Here is a 15,267-nt window from a genome sequence, read left to right as displayed (position 1 = left end):
GCAGTTTATCCAGAGTATTGCTTTCCCCAGCTGTAACAGAGACAGAAGTCCTACTCACAAGGTTGTTGAGAAGATGACATATCCTTCTTACAGGTCCCAAGTTCATTCTACTTGCACTGAGAGTAGATGCCTTTGAAGTCTTTGCTCCCCAGATTGGTAGCATTATCACAAAAAAATCTACTCTGATGTTTTATGCATTGGTTTGAGAAAAAACTTTTTGGCAAGTATGTCCAACTCTAAGCAAGCACACAGTGGGAAAATCTACAATTAAAGTTATAAAATCACCATATCATTCATTTTAATAATAAGTTTTCTGAGGGCTTTTCAAAATATATTCCTTAAATCTCTTCACATATAGTTCCTTTGGGAATGTGCAGTCTACCATCAGATGCACACTCCTAGCTAGAGAACTAGTGTTTTGGGGTCCTGGACAGGTCTGTGCTCTTGTAGCCTGATGAGGGGAACCTAGGCTCTGGAGCCAGGCAGACCAAAGTGCTAGTCCAGCTGTACCTCTTACCAACCCTGTGATCCTGAACAAACCACTTGCCTTCATGGTACCTATTTCCTCATCTATAAAATAGAGATCATATTAATATATTAATAACACCTCATAGGATTGGTGTACAAAGTATATTAGATCACTCACCTAGTGATTAGCATATTCCCTTACCCAGAACAAATGGTAACTCCTCATTGTTGAAATTATCATTGTCTGCCTCCAGATTCCCTGCACTTAATGAGGAAAGTCTTTGAGTATCCATTCCAATCAGCTCTGGCATTTACTGCCACCTTAAGTAAGCCACTCTGCTGTTAGAGCATGTTTCTCCATCTGTTGAGAAAATGGAAAAAGCTCCATGTGTCCCCTGCCTACAAGGTTCCTCTGAGGACCCAGAAGATGTAAAAGTACCAGGGGGTCTTCCTCTTGCAGGGTCTCTGGGTTGTCACTCGACATTCTTCTCTGACAACAGCCACCAAGGGGCTTGGTAGAGTCAGTCTGGCTATGGCCAGCTGCCAGCTTCCTTACCAAGGAGCACGCCTGGTTCAGCTGAACATACCTGACAGGTGATAAACATATGCTTGTCTGGAAGACAGTGAAGGAGAATCTCCACTCACCACCTTGGGCTGCAGAAGTAGGAGGGAGGGAGACCTCACACCCAAATAATTCTCTTCTGTATGGGTGATGGCTAAACTAAAACCACACCACAGAGATAACTCAAAGGTGCACTGAGATTGCATTAGGAAGAGAAACTGGAAAATGGCTCACATGAATCAATGTGAACATTTAATGGGCCTTAATTGGAACCTTATCCTACTATACTTAAAGCAGAGAGATGAAAGCAGAAGAAATCTGAGAGACCATTTATTTCACTTGAGAAAGCAGTAAACTGAAACTACAAAAAGATTTGACTACTATTATATTTTTATGATTAAATAAAATTGTCATAGACTAGTGCTGGCGAGCCCATAAATGCTCCATGGAATGCATCCATGGTCTCTGGCAGCTGTTAGGTTGTGACCAGAAAACCTTTCGGTCCATGCTCTGCATATGTTAACCCACTGTTCTCACACCACCCGGGAGCTCCATAGTGAAGAAAGTTTGTCCCCAGTTCTCCTATAGGCGAGTCCAAAGCTCCTTGGAATGTTTGTATCTTAAAGCATTATTAAATATTGTCTATCCTCTTATATACATATCCTGCATACTCTTTCCAGTTCGGTGTGTGTGTGTGTGTGTGTGTGTGTGTGTAGGTGATCAGTTCTCTTTTCTTAAAAAAGCTGAATTAGAAAATCGGAATAGGTATTAATTGAGAATTTTAAGTTGTCATATGTAATGACTTTTTTTCATTCTTTCATAAGAAAAAAAATGCCTTTTATGTTCTTCCTCTTTTACCATATTTAAATGTTGTACCTGGAGGTATGGGCTGCACAGAATACATCTGTGTGTGAATGCTTATAGCACAGGATTATGTGATTTCTGCAAAATCACAGGCCTTCAGAGATCATCTAGCCCAACTGCTCTCATGGCCAGAAAGGATAAGGACTTGGTGCAGCTCACTGGAATTGGGCCTCCCAGTGCATTATTCAGTGTTTTTTGTGACCCCCCCCCACCCCCGCTTCACCTTACCAACCTACTCCTCAGTGGCATAGATAATGCAAATACATAGAAAATCTAAAATAGAGTAATCCCTCAAATCTATGATGATACGTTAAGTCTATACAAATTCCAAGGTCAGTGCTCTATAAACAGGGCTTTTTCTCAAGTGTAAATTAAAATGGAAACAGCACTTTTGAGTAGAGTCCCTGGCAAATTGTAGAACCTGTGGTTCTGAGGGTTGGCCAAGTGTTTGAGATAATCTTGCCTAGCTTTCTTGTGCTATAGGATGTGTTTGAAGCAAATTTAAAACATGGTTCTTGGGGATGGGGATGTGGCTCAAGCGATAGCGCGCTCGCCTGGCGTGCGTGCGGCCCGGGTTCGATCCTCAGCACCACATACAAAGAAAGATGTTGTGTCCGCCGAGAACTAAAAAATAAATATTAAAAAAAAAAAATTTCTCTCTCTCTCTCCCTCCGTCTCTCACTCTATCTTTAAAAAAAATAAATAAATAAATAAAACATGGTTCTTTTAAGGGGTTACTCTTTTCCTTACAGAATAAACACATGAAAGAAGGAAAAAGGCTCCAGCCTCAAATAGAAAACTGGAAGGTGACCTGTTCTTGGGTAAATGCCAGTATTATGAGCTTGGTGTCCTCATGAGCACCCTTTCTACTCTCATTTATGAACTTTAGCTAAATGCCCACCCTGTGTCAAACCGTGTTCTGGAAGATGCAGAAATGGATACATCCCAGAGCTTGTCCTGTGGAGTCTGTAGCCCAGAAACAGTGCCATCAGTGCTGAGACTCTTTCCTTCCTTCAGCAAACATTTAATGAGTGCTTGCAAATGCCAGGCACTGTTCTAGACATCCAGGATACAGTGCAAAGCAAAATAGACAAAATCCCTGCTTCTGGTTGTTTGTTTCCTGGGGCAAAGCAGGGGACAGATGATAAACACACTTGGATCTATGCAAGAGGTCCCTCTTGGAAAATGTTGCAACTGAGTTGATTCCTGAAAGTGAAATAGAGACTTACTGTGTAGCGAGTTAGGAAAGACATTGGAGGCTTAGGAAAGAAACTGAGCATAGTAACTGAGATGTAAGTAGCCTGACACTTACCAGGACTACAAGCTATTTTATTCTGACTGGAGCTCAGCATATAGGGGAAAAGCAAGAGCTAAGACTAAAGAGGCAGGCAGGGCCAGGGCCTGAGGGACCTGTGTGCAAAACTAGAACTTGGGGATGATCCTCTAGAAGATGAGGAGCCTCTAAATGTTACTGGGAAGAGGAGGATAGGAAGCCTGTGTCAGTGTCACCTCTACTATGTAGAGAATGGGTAGGCGAGCAGTAGGTCTCCCCACTGAAGGCCCAGTACTGGGAGCAGTATCCCTGGTTCTGAAGCATTTATTCTCCTTTGCAGGAGTAGAATGAAGGGACCTGGATAGAGCCCCTTTTCATGTCTCTCTGCTAGTAGCACCCTGGACACGGCCTACTTCTCATAGGAAGCTGGCTAGAAGCCTTTATAGTTTCTCTGCAGGGGCCCAGCAGGACACAAGCAGAGCCCTGTTTCTCTAGGATCATTAGTTTCCAGAGCATGTGAGAGACCAAGCCCCCAGCCACTGGCTTTAGCCTCCAATGACACTAGCTGCTGCCTTCCCTCCTTCCCTTCTCTGTCTCTCATCCTTCCTCCTCACTGCTCTGCTGCTACTAGACAGCAATGAATCCTGGGACCACCAGGAAGAAGGTTACTGCTCCAAGGCCTCCCTCCCACACAGTCTGCCAAGATCTGTGCATTTACTCTCAGCCTAAAAGTCATATTATGGGAGAAGCCAGTTTGGGAGGAGAAGAATTTGCTTGCAGTGCTGGACAAGAGAATATTTGTGTTTCTTTGCTCTAATTTTTATTCCATGATATATGTGAACAGACACTTCAGATTTTCCTCCTGAGATATTAAAATAAAGCCACCATTCCCTACCCTATGCACCAAAGTATCAGATTAAAGAAACAAGGTATGTGTGAGGGGCATGCCATTTTCTTTATATAATACGTAGAGGTCCCAGGCCTCAAGAACCCTTTTGTCATATTGCTTCTGTCCTAGGCCTCTGCTCCAGGTGTGACAAACTAAGCAATGTGGAAGAAGTGCTTGGCCAGGACACTACCGAGCCTGGCAGCCACAGCTGCTGCCTCTTGAGCATTGCAGCAGGGCTAGTTTTGTGGAGAAGAATGCAACGACGGACAACTTTGTTTCTACTCTACTAGAAAAATATTCTTTGTTCCAATGATTTACAGACTCTCTCAGCTGTCTCTTTTAATGAATTTAGATGTCTAGACACCTATTTTTGCCCCTCTGTTGAGGACATTTTGTCTCTGACAAGTAAAGGAAAAAAAGCAAATCAAGAATTCATCAGTTTAAAGAATTTGCCCTAGTGAGATTTAACTATTTGCATTCATTTCTGTCTGGCTCCACACCCCACTCACCCTGCCACACCGGCCCACCGAACTGGTTTAGTCTTAGGTTTGACAGACTATCTCTCAATGTGTGCTGAAAGAAACTGCTGTGGCCCCACCACCCTGTCCCCACTACCTATACCATTGTGCCAAGAGGCCAGTGGCTCAGACAGGGTGCTGCCCAAAGTACCCATCATCTGTCCTAACAAATTCAAAGACGGCACTATCTAAGGACTTTGAAAGACTTGGGATGAGCAGGCCAGGGCCCTGGTGTGGCGGTTCAAGCCGCAGGAGTCAGGTGTGAGAACCAACATTCATTCATTCATTCATTCATTCATTCCCCCAAATAGTTAATGAACATCTATCATTAATCAGGAACTATGTTAGGTACTGTGACACAGACTGGTGATGCAGCAGTGAATAAAAGGGACATATAGCCCCTATCCTCATACAGTGTATATCCTGCAGACTATTAAAGACTGAGGATTCACATCAGTCTGTCTTTGCCTAAACTATTATGTTTCTGGATCAAGGCTGGGTATGGTTGTTTTCTGGTCAATGATAGAAACAGGGCTAGGGTCCCAGCAACATAAGTCTTAAGAAACTTGGCAAAGGGCCTTATAGAGAAAAAAATACAGAGCTTTTTAAAACCATTGATGGAGTCCCCTTAAATAAGGAGAAAATTCAGATTTTTCTTCTGACTTTTAGATCTTAGTAAAATCAGCAGATTGAAAGTAAATAGGTAAAATGAGTGTTTTCTGTTGTGTTTGTTTTGCTTGTATGTGAGCTCTAGAGAGCTAGGGATTTTACTTATAGAACACTGTGGTTGAACTTTTATATAAGTAAGGGGTCAAGAAACTGCTACAGAGCCTTTTTCTAGTTTATTGTTTAGTATCATGGTTTTGATATGGTTAGGGAATAAACTGTTCTCATAAGTGAATTTTGCAGGTAGTCAAAACACAAATATGTGTCTAAAACACAAATATGTGTCTAACATTAACTATTTTCCATCTTTTTTTATAGGTTTAGATGACTAGCATGCCTTTATTTTATTTATTTTTTGTGTATGGTACTGAGGATCGAACCCAGTGCCTCACACATGCTAGGCAAGTGCTCTGCCACTCAGCCCCAGCCCCAGCCTTATTTCCAATCATTTTTAAGAAATATATACTTCCTGCTATTGTAAACAAATTATACTTAATATAATATATATTTTTGGTACCTTATGAAGTGCTTTCCTATTACAATGTTAGGTACACGAGGATTATCATGTATGTGGAAACAAATTTTAAAGTGTAGAGTACTAAATAAAGGTAATTTGTTATAATAATAAGATATTTTATTACAATACAGTTTGTTCTCAAACCAACTGAAAAGTGTAGAGATGTTTACTCTTACATCAAATGGTTCCAGGCAACTTTCTGAATTCTCATTTCTGCTTGAAATAATTTTCATTCCCACCCTTTCACTTATTCATGTCAGTCCATTTTCTTCCTCTTGTCAGTTTACCAGTTTGTCTCCAGCAGTCTTCTTTTTAATTTGCTGCTTCCAAGATCCTGGAGACAAGAAGACCCTCTTGTACTAGACTTGGTTCTAAAATGTGAATTGGTAGACTGAGTTAGAGTTTGCAGAACTTTGCTGTGAATAACTGATCTGGATTTTGTGGAAAAACAGGGCAGTGTCAGGATGTCTCTGACTTGCTCAGTGTCTCCCCCCAGGTTTGGCCAGAATGGATGCTTAGTAAATACTTGATGAATAGACTGTTCTGCTCAGAGGCGTGCTTCCTCCTTTCCTTGCTTTTGACTTCATTCCAGGTGTTCCCAGTTGGAAAAAGGGAGTCTTCGAAGGGGACAGGAGAATTAGGCTGTTTTCCATTTATGTAATATGATGGGCCATGCTAGCCACTCTCTATGGAGTAAATGGGACAGCTATCATTTTATAGATGGGAAGTCTTCAAACTCTCTCTAGGCTGCTTGCATTCTGGACCAGAATGCAAGACCTATCAGTACCCTACTTCCACTTTCCTTTTTTTTTTTTTCTGTTTTATATTTAGCTTTTTGGCAAAACTGTACCAAGACCACACTAAGTATTCATATTATTAATATATTTTATACAACAGCATTTGTTTCAAATTTTTAAGACCAGAGGCTAGACATTTAGTGGTAATTGCCTCTTACAATTGCTACACTTATGGCAAGGATTTTGCTCTTGTGGGTTCATTCAGAGACCTCCAGAGTACTACAGATTGAGAGAAGGTGTGGAGTCTCTCATTTGTACAGATGGATTCATCACCAGATCAAGAATTCCAGACAAAGTATTTCAGACTTCACCTGCAGACCATGAAATATGGTGGGGATTCTCAATACCTTCATAAACTGCCTGTCATTACCAGAATAAAAACTACAAAAAGACATACATACACATTGGGAAAAAAACTAATAAAGATAGTTGTAATCAAAAGAGCACATTCCCTTCAGTGACTAAAAAACTGAAAGTGGTTAAACGTTTAATAAGAGTCAAGCCCCTGAAGTTGCCACAAGGACTTCCTACAGAGGAGAACATGAATAACACAGGCTTCAAGAGCACTAGGAAATTAGCGTGCAGTGGCATGGAAAACCTATGGGTCTGGAAACAATTAAGTCCTGATGCCAAAGCAGCTTTAGATTTAAAAAGCAAATTGTTCTGACTTGGTGGCACATACTAATCCCAGCTACTCGGAAGGCTGAGGCAGGAGGATCATAAGTTTAAAGATAGCCTTTACAACATAATAAGACTCTAACTTAAAATAAAAATATTTTTAAAAAGGGGTTGGGGGTATAGTTCAGTGAAAGAGTACTTTCCTAGCATGTATGAAGTCCTGTGTTCATCCCCAGTACCAGGGGGGAAATTTTTATTTAAAGATGACAAGAAAGTGTTTTCATTAAAATATACCTTAAAACCCCCAAATATGTATTTAAGACCAGATTTTCAGTTACTCAGAATCTATTGAGGCCAAAGGCAGCTGACTGCATAGCCATTGCAAGACAGTGTTCATTGCAAGACAGTGTTCATTTTACATCACATGTTCTAACAGTTCACTCCTGAGAATCTAGCCCTATCACCAACTGTTGTTCCTCTCTTTCAAGGTCTTATATCTGATAATTTGAGACAAACCCAGCACCGCACAGCACATAGCCAAGAACTCGTTATTTGATACTGAGCCAGGAAGAGTGATGTGTCTTTGAAGAAAGGCCTTTTGTGTTAGTTTAATCTGTATGTCAGTTGGTTTAGTCTGTTTAGAGTGGCAGTGTAAAATCCTCATCTTCTTCTGACCTGGGAACATCATGCAAGAAGCAGACTGACAGCCAGTCATGGAAGTGAGCACAGGCCTGGTGATAGAGAGCTCTCTGCCCTGCATGGGCCTGGGAGGTAAGAAGATGCCCGCAGTCAGAGTTACTAGTGTTTTACAGGCCTGACTTCACCAATGACTGGCTGAGGGACCTGGGACAAATGTCTTGAATTTTCTGAGTATAAGTTTCCTCCTTATAAGAGCATAATAATCCCTTTTTACCCATCTCAGAGTTTAGCAACTCAGATGATGTAGGTAGAGGAGCCTCCTGAGTACTCTCTGGGATTTCTGCTGTGTTGCCTACTGCTGAGATTCTGGCAGTGAAATAGCCTAGAAGACCTTAAGTTCCTTCATAACACGGGATATCAGTGTCGCACACACCACAAAAGAATGAAGGTCTTTTCTGGACCTCTCCTTTTAACCTACACAGGGATTTCTGAGTTGGTGCCCAGGATCCTGAGGATCCCAATCCCAAATTCCCTCTAGAGATGGAGACAGCGTCTCACAAAATCCATTCTTTATGAACTGGCTATACATACCTGAGGCAACAGAATGTAGATACCATGGAGGCCTCCAAGTCAGAAAATGACATCTGTGCCTCATGAGAAAAAAATGATATGATTCACCTACAAGGAGTGTTTTAACCAAGGGCTCTCTGTCACTTTACTTCATTCATTTACTTATGTTTGAGGATTTGCTCTGTGCCTAGCCCTCTAGCAGAGCAGCGGAGGACAGTTTCTACCCTCTTGGAACTGGGGATTAAACTACATTCACTTAGATACATGGTGTCTGCCACCATATCTTTGAGTTGTAAACAAAAGGCTGTGCTTGGCCATGATGTCTAGGAAGACTTCTGGGCTTCAGGATTTCATTAAGTACTTCAAGGGAAATTTCATTCTGGGTATGAATCAGGAGCCCACAACACCAGCCTATTAGCTTTGGCTCTACCTGCTGTTTTCAGATTGACAAATGTAGCACAACAGCCTCAAAACATGCACACACAGTAAGTTAAGCCTTTGTTTCTCTGTATCATTACCTGTATTTCTTGGATGGTGCTTATGTTGGGATTTTCTTTTCAAAGCTGTCAGAATGCATTTCCTACTTTGCCACCACAAGATCCTGACTGTCATCCCCAGCACTGTTTGCATAGCTCTTTCCTGTGCAGGCAGGGCCAGGGAGAGATCTTAGCAATGACATTTCAGGTGTCATGAAGCTTGCTGATAGGTCCCAACCAAAGAGGAGGGCCTGTCTCTGCCAGCCCTTCTACTCTAAAGAGGGATGGGGTAGGATGATGCAAAGTCTTCATTCATTAGGCCTTACACTGGGAGGAGACATGTAGTCCTAATACATGAGGATCGGACTCAGAATAGCAGGACTAGTGAGCCAACCAAATATTCATAACTAACATTGGTTTGTACTTTGTGGTCACAAACATTGTCTCATTAGATCCTCACCTAAACTTTAAAGGCTGCATCTACCTGTTTTTATAGAAGGACCTTGAGGCTCAAATGTTAAGTAACCATAGCCTGTCAGAACAGATTCAGACTGAGAGCCCTCGCCAAAGGTTAGCACTCTTGAGCCTGTAGGTTCATGTTCTACAACCACTGAGAACCAGTGACCCAGGAAAAGCCACTGGACTCTGAAATGCATCTAGTTAGCCATGGCACCTTGCTAATAAAATCCCCTTCTGGGTGGTGATAAGAAATGAGTCAGAGCTGCACTATGAACTGAATGTGTTCTCCCAAAATTCATTTATTAAAGCCCTAGAACCCAGTGTGACTGTATTTGGATAGGGCTTTTAGGATTTAGTTAAGGATAAATGAGGTCATAAGGATAGACCAGTGGTACTGAGAAAAGGTCATTTGAGCACATGGTCAAAAGGCAACCATCCACAAGCCAGGAAGTGGGCCCTCCCTAGAACCTGATCATGCTAACACCCTCACTTCAGACTTCCAGCTCCAGAGCTGTGGGAAATTAATTTAAGCCCCCTAGTCTATGTTACTTTGTTATGGCAGGTCAAGCCAACTAACAGTCTAGTATTGAATGTTTGAGGGTCTTCCACTTAGGATTTCCAGGTGCCCAAATCTGATCCAACCTTTAATGTCCAGTGCAGCCCTCCTCATTCACCTAGGTAAGAGCAATCTCTTTGTCCCATGAGGCCCCCATGGGCCTCCCTTAGCCTTCCCAGCCTCCTTTTATTATTGTCACTTGTATACCCAACTCATCTCCCTGAGAGTTAAAGCCTGATCCTTCCTATCATATCGCATCTTCATTCATGTGTTTAGGGAAGAAACTTTCTTTATTCTCTTTGTGTCTCTATAATATTAGTCTGGCACTTAGCACTGGAGACATTCAGTAAATGTCTGCTGAAGTTAGCCCTCCCTGGTTGGAGCCAGAGGCCTAGTGGGTGGCCAAGGTCAGCAGCAGATGAAAGAATCAGCATGCTCACTTGTCTACTCAGATTCCTCTCCTTTTTCTTTCTTTCTCTCTCTTTTTTTTTTAAACCAGATTCCTTTTCCTTCTTGGCAATCAGTCCTCCTAGCCCTGTCTTTCCACCAGGTTATAGCACTCATGGCCAGTATGCAGCTTTCTTTTTTCAAGTCGCTGATATTATAGGAGCATGACCTGTGCCAGCTCCAGCTTTCCTTTTTCTAAAGCTACTACTTCCAGAATTATTACTAATTCTAAAAAAGAAGTATTAGTCATGGGTCTGTCTCTCCCTCCTCCACCCATTCCTACAGCCCCTCACCAGTGATACAAGAGAAAAAAATTGGTGGTCCACAGGGCATTTAGGTAAAAGATGTCCTTCTTTGGAGACTGTGAAATTATGACTCTTGTCTCTTCTTAGAAGACCAAAAGAAGAACCTGTATTATCTATGCTTTTTTTTTTCAGTAAATGAACAAGAATGGCTCCAGGAAAGCCTTGAGGAATGCTCCTGTGTACTCCACAAAAAATGGAGACATTCTTCCCTCATCCTCCAGCCCAATCTTTCAAAAGCCCCTCGGGCAACTCTTTCTTGGGGCTTAAAGCCTAGAGCATCAAACTCAGGATGTTTGCATTCCTAGACTTGCTTCCCTGCCCCAAAGGGAAGTGCTTAGCCTAATTCAGTTGAATGTTCATGCCCATGACATCCACCTGCCACCCCTCTGCCACAAGCCCACATGAATTAGCCCACCACATCTCAGTGCTACAGCTTATCCTATTCCTGGACCTCCTGATTCCATCCCTCCCACAATGTCTGAAATGTGATTCAAATGACATTACCAACTAGATGTTCCACTCTGGCTCACCACCAAGCCCAGGAAAGGTGGAGGTCTTCCCAGCCCTATAGATTCCTTACATGTAACCTGGTTCTGTCATATGGTGGTCCTATGAGTAGAACTTCTTAGCTCCAAGGTAACGAAACTGCCTACATTCATTTGTGTCTTCTACAATCCAGAGGCTTAAAAATAGTGGCCTCTGGCAGGTCATCTCACTATACTGCTGTTGATATCTTTAAATTCACTCTGTATTCTGGCAACAGATAATTAGTTCTGCCCTCTGCTTCAGGAGGCCAAGTGAAGTAAGTTCTGGTGAATCTCTGACATTCTCTGCTAATTTACCAAGAACCAGCAGTTGATGTCATGGAGTTATCATTGTGCCAGTGCCAGCCAGATTGGCCAGTTTAATATCTTTTCAGTTATCAAATCATCCAATGATAGCATTTAGCATTTCAAAGAAAAAAAAAGCATTCTTAATATTTGTCCAAAGAGGAATTAAGACTTCTAATAATGGTATCATTATAAATTCTAAAGTGGCAACCATTTGGCTGTGTTATAAAATATGTATCTAATAATTAAAATAAAACTTAAGTAAATGCATTATCAATAAACTAAATGATAGGGCATACTTTTCTCAGCCACGTCAGACATGGCAGCACACAGCCTTGTGTGGAATTGTCACATAATGCAAGTCTTTAAAATTCCTTTCGGATTTGAAGGTATTAACAAGTCCCTATCAACATTCTCTAAAGGTTTTTGATGTCATTTTAGCTATTGAACAAAAATATGTGAACTATTACTTTGTTGATTTTGTTCTTAAACCAAACTGCATTATCATCTAAGAGTATGTTCTTAAAGTATTGTTAAAAGTACTTTGAAAACTTGTAAATCCCTATAATTTATGCTTCTCCTGCCTCTGCTGTTTCATTCTGTCCTTCTGGTTTTAATTTGAATGCAGTCCTGTCTGGGTGTGTACCTGTAAAATTGTGTTTTTCCAAGTACAATTTACAGTCCTGACCTTACATTTTACAGTGTTCCTAACCTTCTCGGAGCTTCCTCCTGCACCATGAAGTGGGCTTTGGGTCACCCAGCTCTTTCATATTAGAACTGTCTAATCAGAGTTACTTGAAACAGATCTGATTTTGACATTTCTTAGTTTATCATGTAGGCTGAGGGAATGAATCGGGAGGGTTTCCCTGCAAGCCCATTAATTGCCTTGCCCTATTTCTTAAAATGTACACAGTTGTAAACCTAGACTGTTTCAAGACAACAGTCTCATTTATGTAAACAATTCTCCTTTTAGATTCAGTGGCACTGATGGGAACAAAGATAAGAAGTATGGGTTGGAGGATTTTTTGGAGCCTGAGCTTGCTGAAACAGTTCCTATTCCCCTTCTAGTTGATCCCCTATTCATTCTCTCTCTCTCTCTCTCTCTCTCTCTCTCTCTCTCTCTCTCTCTCTCTCTCTCTTTCTTTCTTTCTTGCCTCTGTCTGCATTTGGTATATCCAGTGAGCTAGGCTAAGGGAACACGGAAGTGGGGAGGGCACAGGAGAGAGTATCTTACTAGTGAGTGAGCTCTTTGCAGGTTTTTAAGGAATGGGGCTACTATGCTTTCAAGGGGCGGGGAGTGCTTTGTTAAAGCAGCGAGTATTCTGAATGCATTTCATAGGCATCCTCTCTCCATGGACACTGCACCCTTCATCATGGGTTACAGTAATTTTTATATAGCTACAAAGCTTTTGGAATCTGTTCCTCAAATTAGGAAATGAGATTTTAAATTTTCTGCTCTCTTCAAATATCACTTAAAATATCACTCAACTTAAGCTCTGTTAAGGAGTTAGGAGCCTTTTTCGTTACACTCTCTCAGTATGTTCTGACTGCACAGATGGAGGGGGAGGTGAGGGGTGTGTTACTGGGGCTCTTGGCAGTGGACCTGAACTCCTCCTCTGTCGCAGGTAATCGTGCAGTCTGGCCGCCACCCCACAGTGCTGCAGAAGCTCTGCCAGTTGCCCTTCCAATATTTCAGTGACCCGCGGTTGATCAAAGTGCTGTTCCCTTCGCTTATTGCTGCTTGTTACAACAACCTTCAGAACAAGATCATTCTGGAGCAAGAGATGAGCTGTGTTTTACTGGCCACATTCATTCAGGTACCTCCTACATTATGCCGAACTCTCTAGCTTTGTGTGTAAATTTACTGCAACTGAAAAGCAAAAGTGAATCAACTGTTCTTTCCTCCTTACTGTCTTTGAAAAACTTCACCAGTTTCTGTATTTAAAAATTGATTTCTTAAATATCAGGATAGTTTCTAAAATCTCAATAATAGAACTAGGGTTGTTAAAAATTATTTAATTTTTTCATGGAGAACTGCAAGGAAAGGATGTTTTTGCCACTAGTGAAATGGAAACCCATATTTACAAAATGTATATAAAAAACCATAGACTTCTTTACAGCTTTGACTGTTGTATTCATCTTGCTCTCAGTCTAGATACAGGGAACAGGTAACAATTGCTAAAGGAAAAACAATTACAACTTCGGTTTATTTGTAATTTTTAAAATGTGATTCTCACAAATGTGCATTCCAAGAGGGGCAGATAAAAGCCTGTTATGTTGCATTTTTTTAATATTTATTTTTTAGTGGTAGTTGGACACAACACCTTTATTTTATTTATTTATTTTTATGTGATGCTGAGGATCTAATCCAGGACCTCGCACATGCTAGGTGAGAGCTCTACTGCTGAGCCCACACCCTCAGCCCCTGCATTTTTTTTTTAATCTAAAACTAAGTACAGCCTTATGGTGCTGTAGAATTAGTGCTGTAGCAAAATAATAACTGCCATATCTAAATTAACTCAAGTCAACTGACAACAGAGATATCAAGGTGACTGTTCTTTTTTTTTAAAAAATTTATTTTTTTAGAAGTAGTTGGACACAATACCTTTATTTTGTTTATTTATTTTTTTGTGGTGCTGAGGGGCGAACCCAGGGCCTCGCACGTGCTAGTTGAGCAGTCTACCGCTGAGCCACAATCCCAGCCCGTGGCTGTTCTTTTAACATTTGCTAATAACTGATTTTTGTGTCATTGTACATCTTTATTTTCTGAAAATATCCCATTATCTTTCACATATTCCACTATAAAATCATTGTTTTTACTCCTTGATACATATATGATTAGAAGACATTGCTTTCCATTTTACATAACAGTGAAACAGAAAGCAGAATTCTGTTGTAGTATTGTTCCTTATTCTAGCTAATATACATCGACCACTATGGAAAGAGCGTGATAGTGCCCAGCTGCTTGGGAACCATAAGGATGACTAATGAGTTCCCCAACCCTTCTTTACCTTAGATAATGATTAGTAGTTTACATTTTCTAAACTACCCTCTATTAGATCACAGTTAATAAAAACAACTAAATTACATTTATAAATGTCTTATTTTCAGCTTATTACATTTCACTCTGGGTTCCATTTTCTGAAAATGTTTTCAAGTTAGACATTCAGATATACATGTTGGATTTTCAAACTGTCTTATGCATAAATTAAAATCTTATAGTACAGGCAGACACAGTGGTGCATGCCTACAATCCCAGAGACTCAGGAAACTGAAGTAGGTTCACAAGTTCCAGATGAGCCTCAGCAACTTAGCAAAACTCTATCTCAAAATGAAAAATAATAAGGGCTCATGAGGTAGCTCAGTGGTAGAGCGCTCCTGGCATCAATTCCCAGTAACCAAAAAAAAAAAAAACTTATTTAACCATCATATCAACAGAGGATTCTTCATATATTCTTAGTGCTTTAGGATTAAGTTAAATAAAGATACATTGTAGAGAATTTTTTAAATGTCATCTTTCCATTCAGATTATTCATTCTTGTATTTAGCAGGTAACTTCTGCATGTGTACTGTGGCTGGGCACTGCTTTAGGCACTGGGACTACAGCAACACCAAAAAAAAAATTTAAAAATTAAAGCTCCTCTCTTCAAAGAAATTACTTTGAATATAAATAAATAAATGAACTAACAAACAAACACATAGTATGTCAATGATGGTAAGTGCTATAGAGAACAGTAAGGTGGGAACAGGGCCAGGGACTGCAAGAAGGTGATATGCGGCTTCTCCTGGCATGAAAACAGAAGCCTCAACCAA

General features: G+C 40.9%; 1 protein-coding gene across 10 annotated transcripts in view; it reads left to right on the top strand.

Annotated features, from left to right (window-relative positions):
- The window catches only part of Scaper (S-phase cyclin A associated protein in the ER), a 460,757-nt gene that overhangs the window by 441,195 nt on the left and 4,295 nt on the right, over positions 1 to 15,267 (top strand). For all 10 annotated transcript variants that reach the window (XM_046428027.2, XM_046428024.2, XM_046428026.2 and 7 more), the window contains one exon: positions 13,080 to 13,271. In XM_046428027.2, the coding sequence (XP_046283983.1) occupies positions 13,080 to 13,271 (192 nt within the window). The remainder of the gene's footprint in view (positions 1 to 13,079; positions 13,272 to 15,267) is intronic.

This window comes from Marmota monax, unplaced genomic scaffold (genome assembly GCF_021218885.2).
Source record: "Marmota monax isolate L192 unplaced genomic scaffold, Marmota_monax_Labrador192_F-V1.1 WCK01_AAM20220418_F8-fsc00111, whole genome shotgun sequence".
NCBI lineage: Eukaryota > Metazoa > Chordata > Mammalia > Rodentia > Sciuridae > Marmota > Marmota monax.
The sequence above is the reverse complement of the archived record's forward strand: the minus strand, read 5'-3'. Positions and strand labels throughout refer to the sequence as shown.